Source organism: Sabethes cyaneus, chromosome 3 (assembly GCF_943734655.1).
Source record: "Sabethes cyaneus chromosome 3, idSabCyanKW18_F2, whole genome shotgun sequence".
Classification (NCBI taxonomy): domain Eukaryota; kingdom Metazoa; phylum Arthropoda; class Insecta; order Diptera; family Culicidae; genus Sabethes; species Sabethes cyaneus.
Genome location: NC_071355.1, coordinates 98,363,913 through 98,387,521, shown reverse-complemented (window position 1 = coordinate 98,387,521; position 23,609 = coordinate 98,363,913). Strand labels below are relative to the sequence as shown.

At 39.2% G+C, this 23,609-nt stretch overlaps 1 protein-coding gene across 1 annotated transcript; it reads left to right on the top strand.

The window, feature by feature from the left end:
- The first annotated feature begins 916 nt into the window (after nucleotides 1-916).
- LOC128741139 (protein tipE) lies at nucleotides 917-22,755 on the top strand. Its single transcript, XM_053836739.1, has 2 exons — nucleotides 917-2,331; nucleotides 22,692-22,755. The coding sequence occupies exons 1-2, from the start codon at nucleotides 917-919 to the stop codon at nucleotides 22,753-22,755; spliced, it is 1,479 nt and encodes a 492-aa protein (XP_053692714.1).
- Nucleotides 22,756-23,609: the final 854 nt, after the last annotated feature.

Genomic DNA, 23,609 nt, shown 5'->3' with positions numbered 1-23,609 from the left:
AAAATCAAGTATTACTATTAGTATTATTGGACAAGTGTTGAAAAGCTATTATATCGAATAAAATATTTTTGCAGTGAAATGATAAACTTTTATGTTTTCTCAAAATTCGTTTTGGAGGTGCAATCAATAAATAATCTACAGTACGAGTGTGTGCATCAATAGTGAGAAAAGATTTTTGTAATTTAAAATCGGCAAAAGGCACGCAATAGTTATGTAAAAGAACAATATTTTAAGCAGAGTGTCTGCCGGAACAAGTGAGAGACGGAGAGTGAACAATATACCATGTGAATGTAAAAGTTGTACATAGATGTGGTGCCAACAAACCTAGCGGATGGGAGCTTGCAGTGCATTACTGCTAGAATCGTGACGTCCATCGAATAGAACAACAGTTGACATATTTTGCAAATTAGACTAAAAATGTTATCAATATCGCTAGGATTAATCCTTCGATGAAGGGTAATAGAAGTCGCCGGAACATCTGGTGGAGTTAAAATTTGACACTCTTGAAAGGCGTGACTACACGATGTCTTACATACTGCTGAAAGTAAAGCGGCAGCGAGCTAGCTCTATAATTAGGCTATTTTACTAATGAAAGTTTGATCAACTTTTCGTTTCAATATTCAGCCCCACGAATGTATTACTATTGCTGCATACAAGCGAAGACGAAAATAATACTCTATAGGTCGAAGGTCTTTCCTTTCGAATTGTGTCTTCAACCAAAAAACTTGCTGCTGAACAACAACTTGCTGAGAATACTGCGTGGGATCATAGAAACTCTGAACAACCGTTTCTCACATAATACAATACGAACGGGTTTCTAAGTGATTTTGAATCTTAACTGCCACGGACGACAGCAGTTCAGGTGGTGACGAAAACGGATTAACCAACTCCCCAAAGAAGGAATCTTCGAGAGGCTATGGATGAGGAAATCGTTCCGCGTACATTACAGGAAAAGTTGTTATTTTACACGACTGCCTTTTTTATCTTGCTAGGCACGTTTAGTCTTTTTGCTTTTTTGTTCCTGGTACCTTTTGTGATCGAACCTGCTTTTACCACAATATTTATGCAATTTGATGAGTCACCCGCATTTTGTGTTACTGTCGATAATGAGCATCTATATGGCGCGAAGAATTGTAGCTGGGCTTCGTGTCGAGAGGGCTGCACCAAGGACATTTACGAATGTCAGCAAATTCGCGTCAACTACAAAACGAGTGCACAGCTAGCAGCTGAGGATCAAGAAGGAAACGACAGCGACGAACTTTCGACGATGTCCACTGCTGCCTCCAAGGCAGCTACAGCAACAGCTACAAAAACCACTGGTGATAGTAGTGTTAGTAATGATATTAACAAAAGTAGTCTAAAAAATAATTTCAATAATCCAAGAGCAAGTAGTGAAACTAATAAACCTACGTATGGCGTGAATGGAGCGTCTGCCTCCAGTTTGACAGGTGTCAGTAGGTTTGATACTGCATTGAATCGGTTTGAGCGAGCAATACGCACAGACTACGATTACAGCGATATGCTAGTGGACGATAGAACTAATGGTTTCGGTGACCACAAAAATGGCATTATCAGCTCTATCATTGGGGAAGATAATACCCTCATGGAATATCCAGACGATATGACTGAAATGACAGGAAACGAATCGGAATGGTTCTTCACTGGTGCACGGTTGTTTCCTAACGTGAAGGGTTGTGGTTATCCACCAATGTTGAATTGTACAATTTGGACCAAGAAGTACTGGAAGATTGGAACGAATTTTACCTGTTTCTACTCGCGTGTAGACCCTGGGCTGGTAATTAGTGATCTGGATATGTGGCAAAACACTCTAAACTTGGTGTTTGCAATGGCCATTCCTATTCCATCCTTCATAATATCCGTAATTTATCTTGCATTTGCTTATTTTGTAATTTACAATGAAGATGAAGAAGCGGCGTTATTAGACAAAAATGGCGAAGAAGAAGGCGGCGAGGATGAACTAAATGAAACCGACGAAGGAAATGACAACAAAATTAATGAAAGCGAACTGGAAATCACGGCCAATCATATTAGTGAAAACATGGCCGACGAAGGTAACACGGTGAATTCGACCACAACTACACCGATTCAGCCGCTGCCAAACGGAACAGCAAACTCGATCACCAATATCAACAATACAAACACTAATACAACTGCTACGACCAACACCAACGGTTCATCGAAGCCCATCACGCCGAATTCGACGTCCGATATAAATTCCTTTGGTCATCAGCTCAAGGTGAAAATGGCTGACGAGATGTCACGGGAAAGCATTGACGGAGGCTTGCTTTCGAATTCTGCATCGATTCAAGGGTAAGTATTTACCGGTAAATCCTGATCATGATATGAACATGATGAACCCTGATTTATGATCTTCGATTCAAACTTTAGAATATCGGTTTATTTTCTATATCCAATGTTCAATCCGATTTGAATTATCTAACTGTACGATCCAATCCTTTCCATACATCAATAACACTGGCAACTGCTCCTAAAATAGGTGAAAAGTAAAATCATACTCTTCGATATATTGTTATAAGCTCTTGGCGTTGTCTTCAACAAATGGCTGGAACTTCATATTTTGTTGAAATGTACAAACTCAGTAGCTATTTGAGTTCCCATCTATCTGCCTTCTGCGTATCTACCTTTATTTTTCTTCTAGAGGTTTTTTAATTATAAACTACTAACTACTACTTCTTTCGTGCTTTGAGAAGATTCTGAATAGCTCCAATCTAAAAAATTGGTATCACGAGTGTTTGAGTTATTCTGGCACTGACAACCCAACATGATACATGTTGAGAAACTTCTGTCCGGAATTTTCAATCACAATATTTTAGAACTGTAACTGTAGATTAGACATACTGAACCCTTTAGCTTTTTAACGGTATACAGTTTCCGGAAACATGCAATTCTGAAGGAGTGTCTGTTATGTGGTAGAGTTTTATTGTAAGAATATCGGTCAAGTCAGTCAAGTCTAGTTTCACTGCGGCAAGCGGTAGTATCAGGTAAATCAGACCCGGCGATAATAACGAGGTACCGTATCAATTGTCTAACACTTGTGTGTTTTTATATATATACTAGCTAACCCGACAATCTTCGTATTGCCATAAATTAAACTGTGTTGTACATAAATCGTGATGACCTTTGTCACAATCTGGAGTTTGCAAGTTTGGGGGGAGTTCATGGGTGTTTTAATATATAAATTTTCCTCATAGTAAAGTAGAAAACAACTCTCCCCATTGCTGATAAAATAAAGCGGATACCATTTAAATATTCGCCATTATTACAAATCTTTTCGCCGAGTATCATTTCGCGGAACACCAATTCTCGGTTGACCATAACGCGGAATATAGAGTTTCGCAGAATACTATTTCGCGAAAAACCTTCGCGGGACGTACCATTTCCGGGAAAATCTATTCGTAGAAAGTACCATTTCGCAGGGGTGACCCTACTGAAGGAAAGTAATAGAGGTCAGTAGATCTAGGAAAATAAATAAACCTATATAGAGGTGATTTCTACGGGGGGCTGGCCCCCACAGTGGTCGGCGTTTCCGACGACAGGTCGCCAAACACTCGCGGCCTGTGACCGTCTCGCGCTGAATCATCTAATGTTACCATTGATAGTTTTTGGTGGTCTTGTTATTGACTAATGTTTTATGAGAGTCTAAAATTTCTCGAGTTCGATTAGTTTTTGAGTTACGTAAATTTCTGATTTATTTGTATGTGAGTCCTTATCCCCCTACCACAGGGGTGAGGGGTCTCAAACCATCATAAAAAAAAATTCCCGCCTCCATACATACAGACAGACAGACAGAAATCCATTTTTATAAGTATAGATATATATATATATATATATATATATATATATATATATATATATATATATATATATATATATATATATATATATATATATATTTCATATTTTTTTACGAGTAGATCTGCTGAGTATCTGCTGAGCACCTGAGAAGATATGGTACTATCAGACACCTGGGAAGACAACTCAGGTAGTGTGAGGCTGGGTATCCCTCTCCCCCTCCGCCGCCCCTTATGGGGCCGACCCCTTATGGGGCTATTGTGCTTAACGCACCCTCTTAGACATCTATTGGACTATGGTAGTTACGCTGTTTACTCGCCGTTGATTGGCGTGACGCCTGTTGAACTACCCGGATACTTCCGGGATAAGACGATGTGTTCACCGGCCTTTTGTGAAACCCAGGACTTTTCGTAGTCTAACGTAGAAATTTATTAGCGAATAAGAAGTAACAGAAGTATTACTTACAATTAGTCTGTAACTAAGAGGAATTTTGATGACAAGTTTTCGACGATATGCAATTGTTGCGGTTATAGCTACAGGGTGTTCAATAAGTTCGAATTTAAAAATGTGTTTAAAAATGAAAATACAAGATATTCTTTTCTGAGTCAATTTTTACTGGAGCAGTGTTTATTGAGAACCTTTACAACATATATGGTGAAAGCACCCCCCCCCCCCCTTTGTTCTTTATGACGAACTTGAGACGTTTCTCAAAAGAATCACACGCGGCACGCTCCTGGTCCATGGGCATCTCGTCCTAGATCTTGGAAATGAGTTTCTTAAATTGGTCCATAATGCTTACTTTATGTTCGCTCTGCTTGACCAGCATGTACGACCATACATAAAAGTCCAGGATACCTGAGAGGCCACAAAATCTTATCGAGGAAATCAGTCAAATTCTCCCGACACCACGCTTGGACGATATTCGCCGTGTGGGCCGGCCTGTTGAAAGGCGTAATGATCTTTTCCGTAGAGGTCACGAAGTGCCGGGGCCACAATCTTCTCCAGAACCTCGGTCTTATAGTATGCGGCGTTGATTTTCACGTTTTTCTCGATAAACACCAGTGGAAGCTTCCCACGCTTGGATACGACCCCCCAAATTATCACCGATGCTGTGCTTTGGAACCGCGGGATGTATATGTGAGATGGGGGGATGCTGGCCAACGTTGGCGCCCACAGCCGACCTTTTTGCACATTGTGCGGCTGTTGCAAGATTTGAGTTTCTAATTAGAAAACACGAACTCCTGACCAGCGTGCCGCGAAAGTATCAGTTTTGCTCTGTTCAGCCTCTTCTTCGTTGTAGCCTCCGTTACCCCGTGAACCTTGCGTTTCTTGTACGGCTTGCATTCCAGGTGCTTCACCATGATGGTGAGGGCAGTCCCGATCCACACGTCCAGGTCAACAGCGGTCTTCCGGATCGAGCGGTTCATTTTTCGATGAACGGAGAAACGCTCCATCACCACCTTGATGGCTGCTGGCGTCCTCACCGAACGCGGCCGTCCGGATCTAGCACGGTCCTTGGCCGAGCCCGTCTCCCGGTACCGACGGATGGTGTTATAGATGAAATTCCGCTTCACCCCGTGGGATTTCAACCGCCGAAATATGTTGCCGGGTCGCTCACCTCTCGCAAACAACTTTACTACGACGTTGCGGTACCCCTTCATCGCGCGCGGTAAACAAATAACATATGACATCAAGTCTACACCTTGCGCGTCGGTTAGCCTATATATAAAAAGCTGAAGAAGCTAAAGCTGACACCAATACCAATACACAGAATGCACATGATGCGCACTTACACAACGATGAAAAGTTATATTCGAAATTATGGAACACCCTGTCTATAACAAATTACTTGTTAGTCTGTATAAAAAAGAACGAATCAACTAAACTTACTCTAATGATAAGGTTTGAGCGGTTGCCTTATCACGATAACCATTCTAATAGCTGATCCTAACCTAAGCAGAAATTATAATTATTCACTGATATACTGCACCAAATAACATAATGATTACTACCTTTATGTAGCTAATAGATAATTAGTAGATTTTCGATTTCTGAGCTACTTTAAATAATAACACTTATAGCAATAATTGAATTGACGATGCGTTTTATAATGGTAACGATAGCCGGACTTGGACTTGGCCGAAGGGTTAAGCTTCTTCCGCTTGCTACTTATATAAACTCGATGATGGATAAATCACAAGGGCTGTATGAATTTATTCTAACAGGGGTTATTTGTGATTTACGTAGCAACACGCCCATTCCGAAGCTTTTCGAAGTGTTGGTTTACAATCATCTTCACTACAATATAGTTGACCGCGTTTTTCCTGTGGCACAGAGTCCTGAAGAAGAAATCAGTAGTTATGAACATTTGCGAGTTCAGCTCTGTGATGTTACAGTTATGAGGAGAGCATTTGATGCTGTTAGCTGTTAGCACAGACTAACAAACGTAACACTTCGAACAAATTGTCTAACAAAACGTCGTTTCAATGACATCCCTAAAACTTGGGGAAAACACTAGCATCACCTGGCGCAGTCTTCGCGCCAAGCAGAGCAGCTCGCTATGAATTTAGCAATGCTATAAATTTATTTGTATACTAGCTGACCCGACAAACTTCGTATTGCCACAAATTAACCTGTGTTGTACATAAATCATGAATCTCGGATGATCTTTGTCACTTCTCGAGTTTTGCAAGCCCCCCAGTGGGCGGCGCTTCCGACGGCGGGTCACCGGCAACACTCGCGACCGGCTCGTCCTGAATGATCTAGTGTTACTATAGTTTTTGTGGTCTTGTTATTGATCAATGTTTTATGGAAGAGTCTCGAATTTCTCGAGTTGGATTAGTTTTTGAGTTTCGCAAAAATTTCTGTTTTATTTGTATGAGAGTCCATATCCCCCTACCACAGGGGTGAGAGGTCTCTAACTATCATAAAATAAATTCAAGACTCAAAAATCTCCTACATGCTAAATTTGGTTCCATTTGCTTGATTAGTACTCAAATTATAAGGAAATTTGTATTTCATTTGTATGGGAGCCCACCCTCTTAAAAGGGAAAGGGGTCGTAATACACCACAGAAAAAAATTCTGCCATCTAAAACTCTCACATGCCAAATTTGGTTCCATTTGCTTGATTAGTTCTAAAGTTATGAGCAAATTTGTATTTCGTTTAAATGGGAGCCCCCCCCCCCTCCTACAAAGGTAAGAAGTCCTAATTCATCATGGGAAAAATGGTTGCCTCCAAAAACACCCACATGCCAAATATGGTTCCATTTGCTTGATTAGTTCTCGAATTATGAGAAAATTTGTATTTCATTTGTGTAGAAGCCCCCCCCTCTTGAAGTGTGGAAGGATCCTAATTCACCGTAGAAAATATTTTTGCCTCCAAAAACCTCCACATGCCGAATTTGGTTCTATTTGCTTGATTAGTTCTCGAGTTATGGGGAAATTTGTATTTCATTTGTATTGGAGCCCCCCTCCTAATGTGGGAAGAGGTCCTAATTCATCACAGAAAAAATTCTTGCCTCCAAAAACACCTACACGCCAAATTTGGTTCCATTTGCTGGATTAGTTCTCGAGTTATGAGGAAATTTGTATTTCGTTTGTATAGGACCCCCCCTACTAAAGTGGGGAGGGGTCCCAATTCATCATTGAAAAAAAAATTGTCTCCAAAAACACACACATGCCAAATTTGGTTCAATTCGCTTGATTAGTTCTCGAGTTATGAGGAAATTTGTATTTCATTTGTACAGGAGCCCCTCCTCTTAAAGTGAGGAGGGGTCCTAATTCACCATAGAAAATTTTCTTGCTCTCGAAAACCTTCACATGCCAAATTTGGTTGCATTTGCTTGATTAGTTCTCGAGTTATGAGGAAATTTGTATGGAATCAGGAATCAGGAATCAGAATATTTTGGCTCAAACGGCACGCTCCCCATACTTATAAGGAAATTTGTGCCTTGCCGCGCTCTCTCATCATTTTCCTGATGGAAAGGGAAGGATAGGGATAGGTAGTAAGGATATGGGAATAGTGAGGACTAGGAAAACGACGGCACATACATATATCAGAAGTGTTTTTCTCTTTCGAGTCAAAAACTTCAGAGAGAACTAAAGTTCTTTCCCACATTGGTTCAAAAACATAAGAATGTCTTTTAGTTTCAACTGTCTAACAGAATGATCCTCTATATAGGGTTGTCCAAAGACCCGTAAACGCAATTGCATTTTTGTAGGACAGACACATATCAAATGATATGAAGTTCCATAATCGGACTCACAAAGATCACAAGAGTAATACTCTGCACGTTGAATAGTGGCCATATGATAATTGAGTTTACAATGGCCAGTCAATGCTCTAACAAGAATCTTCATATTTTGCTTAGAAAATTTTAATAAATTCTTTGAAAACGCTAGATTAGGCTCTGCCAAAAATACTTTAGTTTGACGACATGTTTCAGAATTTCGCCAATAGGAGGCGTGTTCAGCTGAAGCCCAGCAGCGAATCTTTTGCTTTATCCAACAGCAGGAAATAGGCAAAGCCGGTTCCGGACCGATGAAGTCGATTTCTGCTCCGGCTCTTGCTAATTCGTCAGCCAATTCATTTCCAGATATACCAGAATGACCAGGAACCCATATAAGGTAAACAGCATTTAAGATGCTCAAAACTTCTAGTTGAGTCCGACATTCAACTACAGTTTTTGATTTAGAATTTGTCGCATTTAGTGCTTTGATAGCAGCCTGGCTGTCAGAACAAAAATAAATTCTTTTGCCAGACAGGTTTTGTTGAAGTGCCGATTGTACTCCGCACATAATCGCAAAGATTTCAGCTTGAAATACCGTGCAGTACCTGCCAAGTGGGTACGATTCTTCCAATCGCAATTCATGGCAGTAGACTCCAGCACCTGCTCTACCGTCCAACAGTGATCCATCTGTATAACAAACAATATGTTGTTCCAGTTCTCTTTCTAAGTAACCAGACTGCCATTCACTCCGGGCAGGAATTTTAGTATAAAAAGTTTTATATGGAAAACTGCAATTTAGTCCAATATCACTAGGAGCAACAACATATTTGTCCCAGGAAACTAATTGAGGCCACACACGTGTATGACTCGTATTACGAGATAATAAATTACTATTCCAGTGTCCAGTTACCTGCAAACGGTAGGCACATAACAGTGCTTCTTGTTTCAGAAAAACATGAAGAGGTTTGATGCTCAAAAGTGCTTCGAGAGCAGCAGTTGGAGTTGTAGTGAAAGCACCAGTCATTGCCATAAGTACCATTCTCTGAAGGTGATTTAGCTTTGACTGTATGGTAGCAACTTCTCCTTTCTGCCACCATACTAGGCAGCCGTACGCCAAAATAGGTCGAACAATGCTTGTGTATATCCAGTATATGTACTTGGGTTTTAGACCCCAAGTTTTCCCAAATGCTCGTCTGCACTGTCCAAATACCATGCATGCTTTTTTGATTCTGGAATCGATGTGAGCAGACCAGTTCAACTTTGAGTCAAGAATGACCCCAACGTACTTAACTTGGTCTGTAATGACGATTTCAGAGTCAAAAAATTGCAGAGGACGAATACCAGTTATTATTCTTTTATTTGTAAAAAGTATCATCGAAGTCTTGCCCGGATTGACTGAGAGTCGGATTTCCCGACACCATTGTTCAACAACATGCAAAGCTTCTTGCATTAAGTCAAACAGTGTACTTTCGCACAGACCGGAGATCAATATATGATAATCATCCGCAAAGCCATAAGTTGGATAACCCAGAGCATTTAATTTGCTTAGTAAGCTATCCGCAACTAGGTTCCATAGGAGTGGTGACAGAACACCGCCCTGAGGGCAGCCACAGATACTCAGCTTCCTTATTCCTGCTAGTCTCAATGATGAGCAAAGAATCCGGTTGCTAAGCATTTGGCGTATCCAGTTTATTATAGTAGATGGAACTCTATGGTTTTGTGCTGCTTCCAGTATAGAATTGAAAGATACGTTATCGAAAGCTCCTTCGATATCGAGAAATACTCCTAGACAGGAGTTTTTGTGAGAAAATGCTTTCTCGATCTTGTAAACGACATTATGTAACAGCGTTACAGTAGATTTACCACGTTGATATGCATGTTGCATATCATGAAGTGGATAATCACTCAAACTAACATCACGAATATGGTGATCAATAATTCGTTCTACAGTTTTGAGAAGAAAAGAACTCAAACTGATAGGCCTAAAACTTTTCGCTTCTTCATAAGACGAGCGACCACCCTTGGGGATAAATTTCACAACTATTTCCCGCCACTGTGTCGGGATATAACCAGTAGCAATACTGCATGTAATGATCTTTTTCAAAATATGTTTGAAATGTTCATACCCTTTCTGAAGCAAAGCAGGGAAAATTCCGTCTGTTCCAGGAGTTTTATACGGAGCAAAACTCTCGATTGCCCATTTAATCGATTCAGTTGTTACGAGTTTCCTGGCTAATGCCCAAGACTCGTAGTTTGCTGAAAAGATTTCACAATCAATCGTTGGAGTTGGCTCCGTACAACCTGGAAAATGAGTGTCAAACAAACACTTAAGTACTTCATCTTCATCCGATGAGTATTCACCATTTGCAGTTTTTAGTGAATTTACATTAAAATCCTTCGTCTTGGAGAGAATTTTATTAATTCTAGATGCTTCGTTTGTACTCGAGACATTAGAGCATAGGTTTCTCCACCCAGTTCTCTCAGAGGCCCGGAGCGCCTTTTTATAAGCTTTGCGAGCTAACTTGTAGGCATCCTGACCATCTCTGTAACGTCGGTTCCAAGCCCTTCGACATTTCTTCCTAAGTTTCGCAAGTTCTGCGTTCCACCATGGGGTAGCTCTTGTAGCACTCACTGTTCGAAGCGGACAAGCTTCTTCATATGCTTCTATTATTAGGGAATTTGTTTTCTCAACGACCTCTTCTAAGTCAGCTGGAGAATCGATAGACGGAAAATAGCCATGGAATTTAGTTGCCAGTCCTTCATTGAAGAGTTCCCAATTCGTTGATTTGGGATTACGATAAGTTGTAATACTTAGTGAAACAGCTATGTGATCAAAAGATATATACTTATGATCAGACAATGATGGTTCAAATTCATCTAGTACGCGCCAATTATCTAACTCATGCGAAATTCTGTGCGAACAGAGTGTCATATCCAACACTTCCTCACGACCGGAATGCGCATAAGTTGGCCGATTTCCCATATTGAGTATATGTAGATTGGTACTGCTTAAGTACTCCATTAGGTCGGAGCCTCTCGAATTCATATTCGAACTACCCCAAATAACGTGATGTGCATTCACATCACTACCTACAATTAGAGGAAGGTTTTTTTCCTCGCAAAAAGACACAACCTTTTTGAAGTCATCAGTTGGCGATGGCTCATCATGGGGCAGATAAGCCGAACAATACACATAGGTTTTGTCGGAACGCTCACCAGTCAGCTTCACTGTGATAGTACAAATATCACGAGTTGTAAGATCGGACAGAAAGCTTACATCTATTGCACTATTTGTAACTATGCATGCTCGTGGCATTTCTCTTGGATTTCCCATTCCTGTTTTACTAAAAACACGGAAAACAGGATTCAAGAGTTTGCCAGAATAAAAATTACCTTTTTTGAAATACGGTTCTTGAACCAAAGCAATAATTGCTTTTCCCTCTTGTAAAATACGAGATAGATTCATTGTTGCTGTACGTTTATGCTGGAGATTGATCTGCAGTACCCTAACCATTATCGATCAGCATACTACAAACCTCATCTCCAGCCCAAAACGCACAGCAGCATATGATTTTCCACCAAACAGGTATAAACTCGCGTAGAGCGAAGCAATTCTCAAAAGAATAAATTTGTGTTAAAAACCAAATGAATCTACTAGGAATTCCCTGTTTCAGAATATCTGAACTGCAGTAACCGTTTTGCTTAAACGGATCTATTAAGAAGCATATCACTTGGTTTAACCAAAAAGTGAATGATAATACTAATAAACTATCCTTGATTTTATTTGTCATCATGATATAATTTTGGGGGTAAAATTAAAGCTCGCTGTATCAGGGACCCGGTGACACAGCGAGGGTAGGAACCAATAATTGTCCGTTCGCCACTGGTATTTTAAGCTCCACCAGTCACACAGCCATCAGCACGGATCACACCTTGGCTTGGAGCTCCTATTTTGGTCGCCTTCTACGACAGAGAACAGGAAAACCCGTGGATCAATTCTTTTGAAAGCCGGATACCACACGGCTCGGGGGAATTCTCTACAACAAGAGTATCGAGGTAGTAAAGTACTATACCTGAGATCAAGCTAGAATTGGCTTGTTTATCTATGGAATTAACGCAAAAAATACTAAACACTAAAAATAATTACAAAGGAGATAGCAGAATATCGCACTTTATTTATACAATTTGATGATAACAAAATTATTGCTCAGTCTTCTTTTTATCTAAGCATCTAAACTTCAGCTGAGTGAAGCGATAGTAAATTTTAAAATTACAGTTTTTTAATTGGTGTAATGAATTTTCATCCACTCCGATAATCAAATGTTTACGTTCACTGAAACGATTTCCAGAGATCGCTAGCACACGCCAAAATCTTGTGTCTAGGTTTGGGTTTAATCTTGTAATGTTTTTTATGATTTCCGAATACAGCCATCTAGTCTGTCCGCATGCAGGCAGTAATCCAACCACTCTGTGAAGTGGCGGTGGGGGAGTGTATGGTTTCACTGACACTTTAAGTTGATCTGATTTATTATTTAATTCATCCAAAGCAGTTTTTAGCCACTGTAGGCTAATCGAATCGGCGGGTTCTATCCACAGCTCATCGTGCTGCAGGCCGTATCCCACGAATTTTGGTTGGTGATCCGTCAGAGGAACCTTATCCTGTAGAACTGATAAGCCATGAATGATGTAGCCCGCACAAGATTCATCAATAGTCTGATTTGCGCCTATTGCAACTCTTAAAGCATACACTTGCCGTTTTTTGCCGGCGTTTGCTTTCGGAGTCGTAGCAGCACGTTTGCGCACTGTTCCACAAGATTCTGACGAAACACTTTCCATTGATGCAGAAACTGCGTCATCGCTCGCTTTTGCAGGTAAGCTTGGCTTTTGCTCAGCCGCATCCACATTGTCCTGTTGGTTGTTTGCTGGAGAAAATCCTTCTTCGCTAGATGCTAGAAGTGAGTCGGTGTCACAGTCCGTAAGCATCTCCATAGATACACTAACGGCTTGAGAGTTTGATAAAATCAGCACAGATTCTACGCGCGAACTAGAATGTCAGCTTTAACAAAATGTCGGTCCAAAACTAGCACAATAGTGTAGCACGAAAGTTACTTACAGCACTAACGATGCAAAACTGTAATATCAGGTATATCATCAATACACAATAAAGACGAAATACCGTGTTGTGGTGTTACTTTACTCAAACTTGAGTTTATACGCACGAAAGCGATTTATTCGCTTATTTATTTCAAGCTTCAAGGTTGACTATTTATAGAAATAGGTATATTAATTACACAATGCTAATTGGGCCAAAGCCGCATGTACTTTACAGTAAAGTTATAACTGTTATACAATTTGCACAACTGAAGCTATTAAATGAACAAAGTTATCGGGAAACAATACATAACCACGATATACGAGCAATTTGTCGCTTTTGCACACATACTAACTCAACCGAATAGTAAGTATAACGCAAAAAACTATATGCAGATAACATATTGATTTATGATTTACCTCATCCTGAAAAATGTTCCATAGGGACCACAATTTAGATGTATAAACATGTACTTACAATCTGCGAAGGTCTTCTCAACTGCTCACGAGTTGTTACATACCTCCTAATGAACACTATGTGTTAAGAAGATATGAGACTTGTGAGTCTCACAACACACACAGAAGATAACACCGCTACAGCTAATTGAAAAGCTGAGAAGAAATAATGCGGCTGCTACAATTATTAATTGATAATTTACACTTGCTGCTGCAGAAATCCCAAGCACTTCACTTTCTCCTGGAATTACGAATCACCACTTGCACTCTATACATGCTTTTGGAGGAATCAAACACTAATGTTGTAGAAAAACTATGTTCAAAGCGGAGCCGACGTATTCAATGGTCAGCCCGATCTCCCCAGAGTATCTGGTAAAGTGGGGAGGGGTCCCAATTCATCATTGAAAAAAAAATTGTCTCCAAAAACACACACATGCCAAATTTGGTTCAATTCGCTTGATTAGTTCTCGAGTTATGAGGAAATTTGTATTTCATTTGTACAGGAGCCCCTCCTCTTAAAGTGAGGAGGGGTCCTAATTCACCATAGAAAATTTTCTTGCTCTCGAAAACCTTCACATGCCAAATTTGGTTGCATTTGCTTGATTAGTTCTCGAGTTATGAGGAAATTTGTATGGAAGTCCCCCCTCTTAAAGGGGAGAGGAGTTATAATTCCTCTTATAAAGAGGGGAGGGGTCTCAATTCACCATAGAATAAATTCTTGTCACCAAAAAAAAACACCCACATGCCAAATGTTGTTCTATTTGCTTGATTAGTTCTCGAGTTAGGAGGAAATTTGTATTTCATTTGTACAGGAGCCCCCCCTCTTAGAGTGGGGAGGGGTCCTAATTCACCGTAGAAAATTTTCTTGCCCTCGAAAAGTTGGTTCCATTTGCTTGATTAGTTCTCGAGTTATGAGGAAATGTGTATGGAAGCCCCCCCTCTTAAAGGGGAGAGGAGTTACAATTCCCCTTATAAAGAGGGAGGGGTCTCAATTTACCATAGAATAAATTCTTGTCACCGAAAACACCCACATGCCAAATTTGGTTCTATTTGCTTGATTAGTTCTCGAGTTATGAGGAAATTTGTATTTCATTTGTATGGGAGCCCCCCCTCCTAAAGTGGGGAGAGGTTCTTATTCATCATAGAAAACATTCTTGCCTCCAAAAACACCTACATGCCAAATTTGGTTCCATTTGCTGGATTAGCTCTCGAGTTATAAGGAAATTTGTATTTCGTTTGTATAGGAGCCCCCCCCTCTTAAAGTGGGGAGGGGTCCCAATTCTTCATAGAAAAAAATTTTGTCTTCAAAAACACACACATGCCAAATTTGGTTCCATTTGCTTGATTAGTTCTCGAGTTATGAGGAAATTGGTATTTCATTTGTACAGGGGCCCCCCGTCTTAAAGTGAGGAGGGGTCCTAATTCAACATATAAAATTTTCTTGCCCTCGAAAACCTTCACATGCCAAATTTGGTTCCATTTGCTTGATTAGTTCTCGAGTTATGAGGAAATTTATATGGAAACCCCCCCTCTTAAAGGGGAGAGGAATTATAATTCCCCTTATAAAGAGGGGAGGGGTCTCAAATTACCCTAGAATAAATTTTTGTCACCGAAAACACCCACATGCCAAATTTGGTTCTATTTGCTTGATTAGTTCTCGAGTTATGCAGAAATTTGTGTTTCATTTGTATGGGAGCCCCCCCTCTTAGAGGGGGGAGGGGTCTCTAACCATCACTAAAACCTTTCCTGGCCCCAAAAACCTCTACATGCAAATTTTCACGCCGATTGGTTCAGTAGTTTTTGATTCTATAAGGAACACAGCACAGACAGACAGACAGACAGACAGACAGACAGACAGACAGAAATCCTTCTTTATAGGTATAGATTATCTGACAACAGTGCCAGCGCAAACGAGCGGCGTTCTCGCGTAGCGACTGTTGTCATGGCTTAAGTGAATATTTGAAATGATCGTTTTTATTGGCGATGGAATGAGGCTTCACAATGTAACAATGTAACAATGTGAGTTTTATTGTACTCTTATGGCGATTTTCATGACCAATTTTGGTCTTAAATGCCATCATAAGAGTGTAATAAAACCCAAATTGTTACTTGGGCAGCGTCTGTTAGTCTGTGCTATTAGTATTAATAGCATTTTTGAGGCAGTTGAAATATTCGGTATTCGAGGCTGGCGAAATTACTGGTTGAGACCGTATTTTAAACATAGAACACAATTTGGAAATTTTAGTGTCAATATATCTTGCTCGTTTATCGGTTACTCAGGAGTACCGCAGGGTAACCAGTTAGGACCATTACTGTGTGTAATTTTAGCGAGCAAACTACCTGAACGCTATCTCACGTGCAACCGTTTTATCTTATGCCGACGACGTGAAAATCTTTTTTCCATTAAGACCATGGATGATTGCTTGAAGTTCTAACTCGATTTAGAGCATCCTGGATGGTTCTGGGAATACTGTGGATTATAAGTTGAAAGGAATAGTAATTCAGAGATGTTCAGTAGTTTTGTGCAGAATATGCAGAATTTCGCATAAATTAAGGCAGTACACCATGGATTGTGAAATAAATAAAATACCTAAGTTACATTTATTGCATTTTTTATTAATTGTAATGAAATAAAAAATGTTTAAAGTCAAAAGGCTTGCCAAAAACTATTTAAAAAGAGATAGGGCCTTGTGGGTTGCTAAATTGTTGGTCAGAGACAAAATCACCGCGAATTCACTTTAATCTCACTCAAAACTAGTATCAACATGCCGTAAGAAAAGTCACGATGCCATATAAATTAGAAATGCTACAAACCTGCTTGAACTAAAGATAAAGTTCCATAAACATTTTGGAAAGAAGCCAATTCTTCTGGCGTTTTCCTTTTACGAACGATTAGAAACATTTAAAATTTCGCTACTCTAGATAAAGCAAATGTCGAGCTGTCGAGCTAAATCCGGACCTCACGAGATCAGTTCGAACAATTCAAGCGAAGGCCTATGTAGTCCATGTTTCTAACAGAGCAGCATCATCGTCAATCTGGTAAATCAACCAATAATTCACTATTCTTCGCATGTAGTCATAACACGTTCCGGTAGCTTCTTCATTGCTGATAATCGACTTTTGATATATTCTACATTAGTGATGTCCCTTACATCTGGTATCTCGCAAAGCAAGGCTGAACAGCAAACAAATATTTTTAATATTTTTTCAGACATGTAAAGAGAACATTTTCACTTGGTTCCTTAAGAATCCGTCAGTTGAAAAGCAGATTATCAAATTCGCTTGTGTAATAAACGGATATCCCATACAATCGTAAATCTCGTCTTTTCAGTGCTTGTTTTGCACCAGCATGTCTACAAATGGAGATGACATCGTATTGAGAGCTTCATTGATAATGCATGTTCAGTCCATGTCGGTGTATAACTCCCATAGCATTTTATAATTGCGATTGAAATAAACCAAATCAGAGCCGTCTGCCTGCTATCCTCACACTATATTGCTTGTGGCAGCAATACCTATTCTTCGTGAAATGTTGCATATTAGTGTTTTCATCGATAGATTTTTTTGTATTCGTGGACTGTATCGTCTAACTTTTGGCAACAGCATAGGATTTTACGAATTGAATTCTATTGTATATTGACACAGGAAGTGCAACATTAGTAAAGTGATTTGCAATGTTATTTTTTAAAACAAAAACGTTAGTTGATAACAAGTTTAACTGAGTTTTACTATTCTATAGAATCACAAAGGGTAATCAATTCTATAGAATGACATAGGGTAATTAAACTATTCTGGACAGAACGTTACGCGAGACGAAATATTGTGTACATTTGTGGCAAGATCAAATGGAAATGTCCAAAAGATATATGCGGAACGCTCTGTGCAATACAGATTAATCACCCTATTTTTAGATCTAAAATCTAAAACCATCGTGCCAAATCTTATCTTTAATTTTCCCGAAAAATTGGAATGTTTATTTTATATTCTGTCAACTGATAAATGATAAGTTTAATAAAAATAAAAAATAAAATGATTCACTGTTCTCACAGATGTCAAACAAACCGATTCATCGGCACGATGTTAGGAGTTCTTGCCATGTTCTCCCTATTTTGATAACTTTTGACAGACAGGCACCACAACGAATAGGAGGAAAAGAAGAGGAGAACCCGTTCGCCCGATGCGCGAAATTGCAGCATTTGCAAACTCGGGCCGAGGCTGGTATCGAGTATCTCCAAGGAGGATAGTCTGTACAAAGCACTGGCGAAAGCAATTCGCAGGCCGTGCAACAAGGACTGCAGCACGGTAGATTGACGTTGGAGGAAGCCTAGAAAGCTGCCGAAGAACTTTACGGTTTTCTCAAAAAACTGAAGCGGCCGAAATAGCGTTGGCAAACAGCGCATCGAAGAAACGGGGCAGAATGTCTCCAGAAGAGGTAGCTGTGAATGGGCTTTAACTAAAAGGCATTCACCGAATCGCCTACGACCTAGAAGTCGGAAGGAGCAGTAGTACAAAATGATTTACTGGAAGAAAATGAGGAAGAAAAAGATGCAGCCGAAGGCTGAAAAAGAAACGTGACGCCCTAGTGGTGGAACTCAAGGACCAAGCCAAGCCACTTACACTGAACTCCTGTGAAAAGTGAGGAAAGATCCAGCACTCAAGGAACTGGGTGACAACGTGACGAAAACCAGGCGCACGCATAACGGCAACATACTCTTCGAGTTATATACATAGATAACTGGATTTTCTGGAAATACGAGGATTGTTCAAAAAGTATCGCGAATTTTGAATTTTCGTGGGCTACGTATGTTTGATTTTCGATCTTTTTATGGCATTATGTTGGTACTGATTACCCCCATTGATGTTGACAATTTCGGCCATTTTGAATGTTCAGTCAATTTTGACAGCTTTGTGCGTGGACGTGTTTTAGCTTGTCTCCGATTTTTTGTCTATTCCAAAAAATGGTGAAGGTGTTGCTGACAGTTTTTTTCGATTGCAGGGGCGTAGTGCATTATGAGTTCTTGCCGCAGGGTAGAACGGTCAATAAGTAATATTACCTGCAAGTAATGCGTAATTTGCGAGAAGCTATCCGTCAGAAATGCCCGGATTTGTGGAAGAACAAAAATTGACTTTTGCACCATGATAACGCACCTGCTCATTAGAGTGTCCCAACTATGTCAGAAAACCCTGGGGCTCACACGAGATGCCAGAATCACAGATTTTTTCACACGCATAAATTTGGGGCCCACCAATTATGTCAGTTCCTAGGAGTTCTGGTTCTACCAATGTGTCTGATAATTAAAGTACTTCATAAACTATGCATACTACAGAAAAAATACACTAGAAAAATTAAATAATACGGAGGAAATGATAGGTTCCCAAATTTATGCGTGTGAAAAAATCTGTGAAAATGGCATCTATGCTCACACCTCAAATGATAGCTTAGGGTGTCACAACAAAACTTTTATAAGGTAAATCAATTTTCTACAATTCACGCTTAGACATCATTTTGGAGCAAACCTAGTTTCCGAGATACCATTTTTGAAACATAGTATCTAATAAAATAAATACGCCCTTTTTAAAAGTGATTCTTGAGCCTAAATTGTGCCAAATTCTGTGGAAGGTTCATATTTTCTGTTATCAAAAACGTGGGTGACGTTTAGAATGAATAATTCAAGTTTTATCATTCATCTCTTTCAAATAAAACTGCCAACATTTTAAAATAACAGAAATGTGTTTTGTTTCGCCTTCATAAAATCGTAAATATTTCAGCGAGGGTTGAACATATGTCCATACTTTCTTCGGAACAGTTATTCGTCATAAAATTTCCCATCTATACAGTACAGCTACGTTGCTCTGAGACCCTGTTTTGACGTTTATTGAAATGAAATTTCGAAAATTTCAAAATTTTTCCGAATTCAATAAATTTATGTAACCAAATATGACTACAGACATGCCACCATAACTTTTTTATGAATGTACCACATCTCAATAATTGTGAAAAAAATAGTTAAGTACCTTGTTTCACCTACTTTAACATTTCTAAAAATATTTTTTTGAATTTACCGCTGAAAAACGCAAGTTTTTCATAAAATTCAAATGACGCGATTCAAATCGCGTCAACCAATGTTAACGCAATATAAAAGTTTTGTTGTGACACCCTAAGCTAACATTTGAGAGGTGAGCCCCCGGATCTTCTTACATAGTGCTATTTTGGGACACTCTTCTGCTCATGCATTATTACTTGTGCGTGAATTTTTGGCCAAAAAGAACACTTCAATAATGCTTCACTGACCGTATTCCCCAGACCTGGCCACCTGTGACTTTTTCGAAGGGACGATGCTACGCCACGATTGAGAAAATAAAGATAGCATCGAAGAAGGAGCTGAACAATATCACAAAAAATGATTTTTAAAAATGCTTCGAGGATTGGAAAAAATGTTGTCACAAGTGTATAATGTCTGATGGGGATTACTTTGCAGGGGACAACATTGATATTCATGAATAAATAAATAATTCTTGATTCGTATATTCTCTTTTCAAAAAGGTTAACTGCCGCGTTTGAATGGATTAAAGATGATAATTTCCTCTCAGAGGCTTATTGGCTAAAACTTTGGCTCCTATCGGAAAATATGTCTATACCTCCTGTCAACTCCTGTGCTTGCCAGTGTTTGGCATGAAGCTGTAAATGGTCGATCTTTAAATGACATTTTGAGTTGTTTCCCTCGCATTATCAACCGATTCAGAGAAGTGAAAAAACTTGTTCTGTGATTGGACAACTGTGCAACTCAGAATAAAAATTGGAACCTCATCCTTCATTTGATCAATCTTGTGAATTTCAAGAAAGTACAGATGAAGGAACTAGTTCTGATCTATTTTAGACTAGGGCATACTTTTATGTCAGTCGACTGCTTCCATGCTGCTGTTGAAGGTGCCGTGAAACAAAACGGACCAATCATATACTTCGATTATAAAGATGTGTTTCGACATGCCAACGTTGCATGACAGTGTTGATGTTATGAATGCGTTTCCCGACAGTTCTTTACGAATAATTTCAGCGTATCTCAATGTTTTGAACAAGTTGGAGCCTTGACCCTATATCGACAATATCTGAACGTACGAATTCCATTACAGCAGCTCTGTGCAGAGATGCCAATGATCCTGATGCTTGTGCATGTATAAATTTGGGATCTTGCGATTTTCTCCGGAGTATTTTATTCCCTCAATCTAATCTTTTGTATAACAAATATAGTTTAGGAGAATCAGACTGCACAGAAACTAAAATTAGTGGATCCCAAATTTATGCATGCACAAATATCAGCATTATTGGCATCTCTAGCTCTGTAAGGCTATTACAAATATTTTATAAAGTTTTTGTCCCTCCGGTGTTGGGCCACTGAAGGAGGGGGCGAAAAAAAAAACAAAGAGATTTTTTTAATCGAGCAAAAAAAATATTGATTTTAGGCATTTTTACTTAAAGTTTAAACGTGAAAACCAATTCTATTCTTGCTTTTAATGTATACGTTATTATTTTCTATCAAAAATCAACGAAAAAAGAAAAAAACGAAAGAAAAAAATTTCGGCCGATTTTTTGGAAATTCCGTTGTTTGAATTTCCATTTCTGTTTCGTGCTAGAAGCATTAACTCAACTCGTACACTCATTTTTCGAGTTTTTCAGGCTGTAGAACCCACAGAGAATTGATTTTATGAAAAAAAAATTGACTTATATCCTGCAAATTATTTTTTTGCCCCCCGATTTTTCAAGCCAATTTCCGGGGGGGCAACCTAGGATTTATCTTCCAAAATGATTTGCAGTGGGATGGCTTGATAGCACAGCAGTGCGGAAAGATCTATGAACGCGTTACTACTGTACTCCCTCCGCACCGACTGCCACCAAACTGTTGCTCTTCAAATCGCTGATCCTGTCGCATTTCCTGTTTGGCGATGTTCTTCACATTCACCCCAGCGCAAGCTCCCTAAATCGACTGCCTGTCGCACTAAACGGCTGCGTGAGATTTGTGTACGGACTGACTCGCTACGACCATGTGAGTCACTTCCAGCAGAACCTGATTGGATGCCCTATACAATGCTTTTATGCCTATCGGTCGTACGTATTCCTGAGGAATCTGATGAAAACACAGTCGCCTAGTACTCTTCATCGAAAGGTCGTCCAAACTCGTGGACGCCGCCTACTAAGTCTTATAGTACCAGTCAATAGCACGACAACCTATGCTAATTCATTATTCGTTCGAGGTGTGGTTAATTGGAAGTCGTTACCACCCGCTGTTAAGCGCTCATCGTCGGAAGCAAATTTCAAGAGAGGCTGCATCAACTTTTATAACCGAGTAGACTAAAAAAATTTTAGTTTAAATCCAAGGAAATAGTCCAGATAATATATGTTGTATTATTATGTAGTTAATTAAGTATTAAAATTGTATTTGTAACTATTGGGTAACCGGTGGCAGCAAATTTTAAAAGATTTATATCTTAAGCTACTGGACAATTAATAAAGCCCATTAAGCGATGGCATCGATTTTTTCGGCCTATGGCTTAGTTCCAGTGGAAGAACAGGTGGTTTTGACATTCTTTGAATACAAAATAGTAGATTACTTACAGTCTTGAGAAAATCGTTATAACACATTAAAATTGTATGTCGACAAAATAATTTTTATTGGCGAAAGAAAAGGCAAATAGGCTGAACTGAGAAACCTGCTGAAAATACGCTCCCGTACCCTACAATGAATGTTTTAGAGCATTTATTATAATACAGTACAGTACCGACATTCGTAGTTGTACGAGAACCCCTCGTTCGTGCCCCTTGGCACAGATCTCCAAACTTTTTGAATGGGTAGTTTGTAGTTTTCGAACCCCTGTGTAGTTTTCGTAACCTGTGATCAATGGGCCCCTATGATAAACTAGCCTTGCTCTACCCTATCGAATGTTTAATAAATTTCGTAATATTATTACGCTTTTGGGACTGAACTTCAATTACGACTATGGCTAAAAAGACGTTACTTACCAAGTATTATCACAATTTGTTTTAACCCATGCTAACGTCCTTCTTTACCATGTTTTTCTTTCAGAAACTTGAGCAAGACGATGACGACCAGTATCTCAACTCCTCCTGGTCCGATAGCCGCAGTCTAAAACGCCAGGTACATGGTTTGGATGATGTTAAGTTTAAATTTACTAAGTAAGAGAAAGCTTTCTTATGACTACCAAAGGATAGCAGATACTAACACAAGCAACAGACGAGAAGCTTACACTTCAGTGTTCAGCATCGCAATAAATCGTTTATCAACTGCAAAACTTTGGCAAGACATGATATAATTACATCAAACAGTTTTTTCAATTTAATCATTGCGATTTCAGTATAGAAGAAAATTAAAAATAAAACATAAACATGCACAAAATGTCAACTGACCAGTAGCAGCTAGCAACATTACAGATTATTATGTAGTTGAACTGTGAAGTAAATCGATTTCTAAATGGAATACTCTTTTGTATCCTGCTTGGAATAATCTAAAATCCTTTTAAATGAAAAAAATAAAGCGATATTCCCAACTACATGCTTACAGCGTTTCATGTTTCGAAATATATAAGCATCGCTGAAAAAGGGCTAAGGCTGAATCATTATTACGGTAAATGTGAATATTTTGGATATAAGGTCACTAACTTTATATTTGACTTAAATCCGAATGTGAAAACACATCATTTTTCTATTTGCTTGCTCAGACATTACACATATTTACTGCACACACATACATTATGAATCCATTATGCCAGCTCCATCAAATTGAAGAATTAACAAAACAACATTGTTTGTTGAACATAAATTTACCCACCAATTTCTCTGGTGTTTTTACCGATTAACTTGAAAAAATTGTTGTTCTGTATACAAAAAGCTTATATTAACGAACCAGCTTTCATCGATACAATATTGAATTGAAGGAAGAGCATTCAGCTCAACGGTTTTGAACAGGACTGTCATCAAGCTTAGT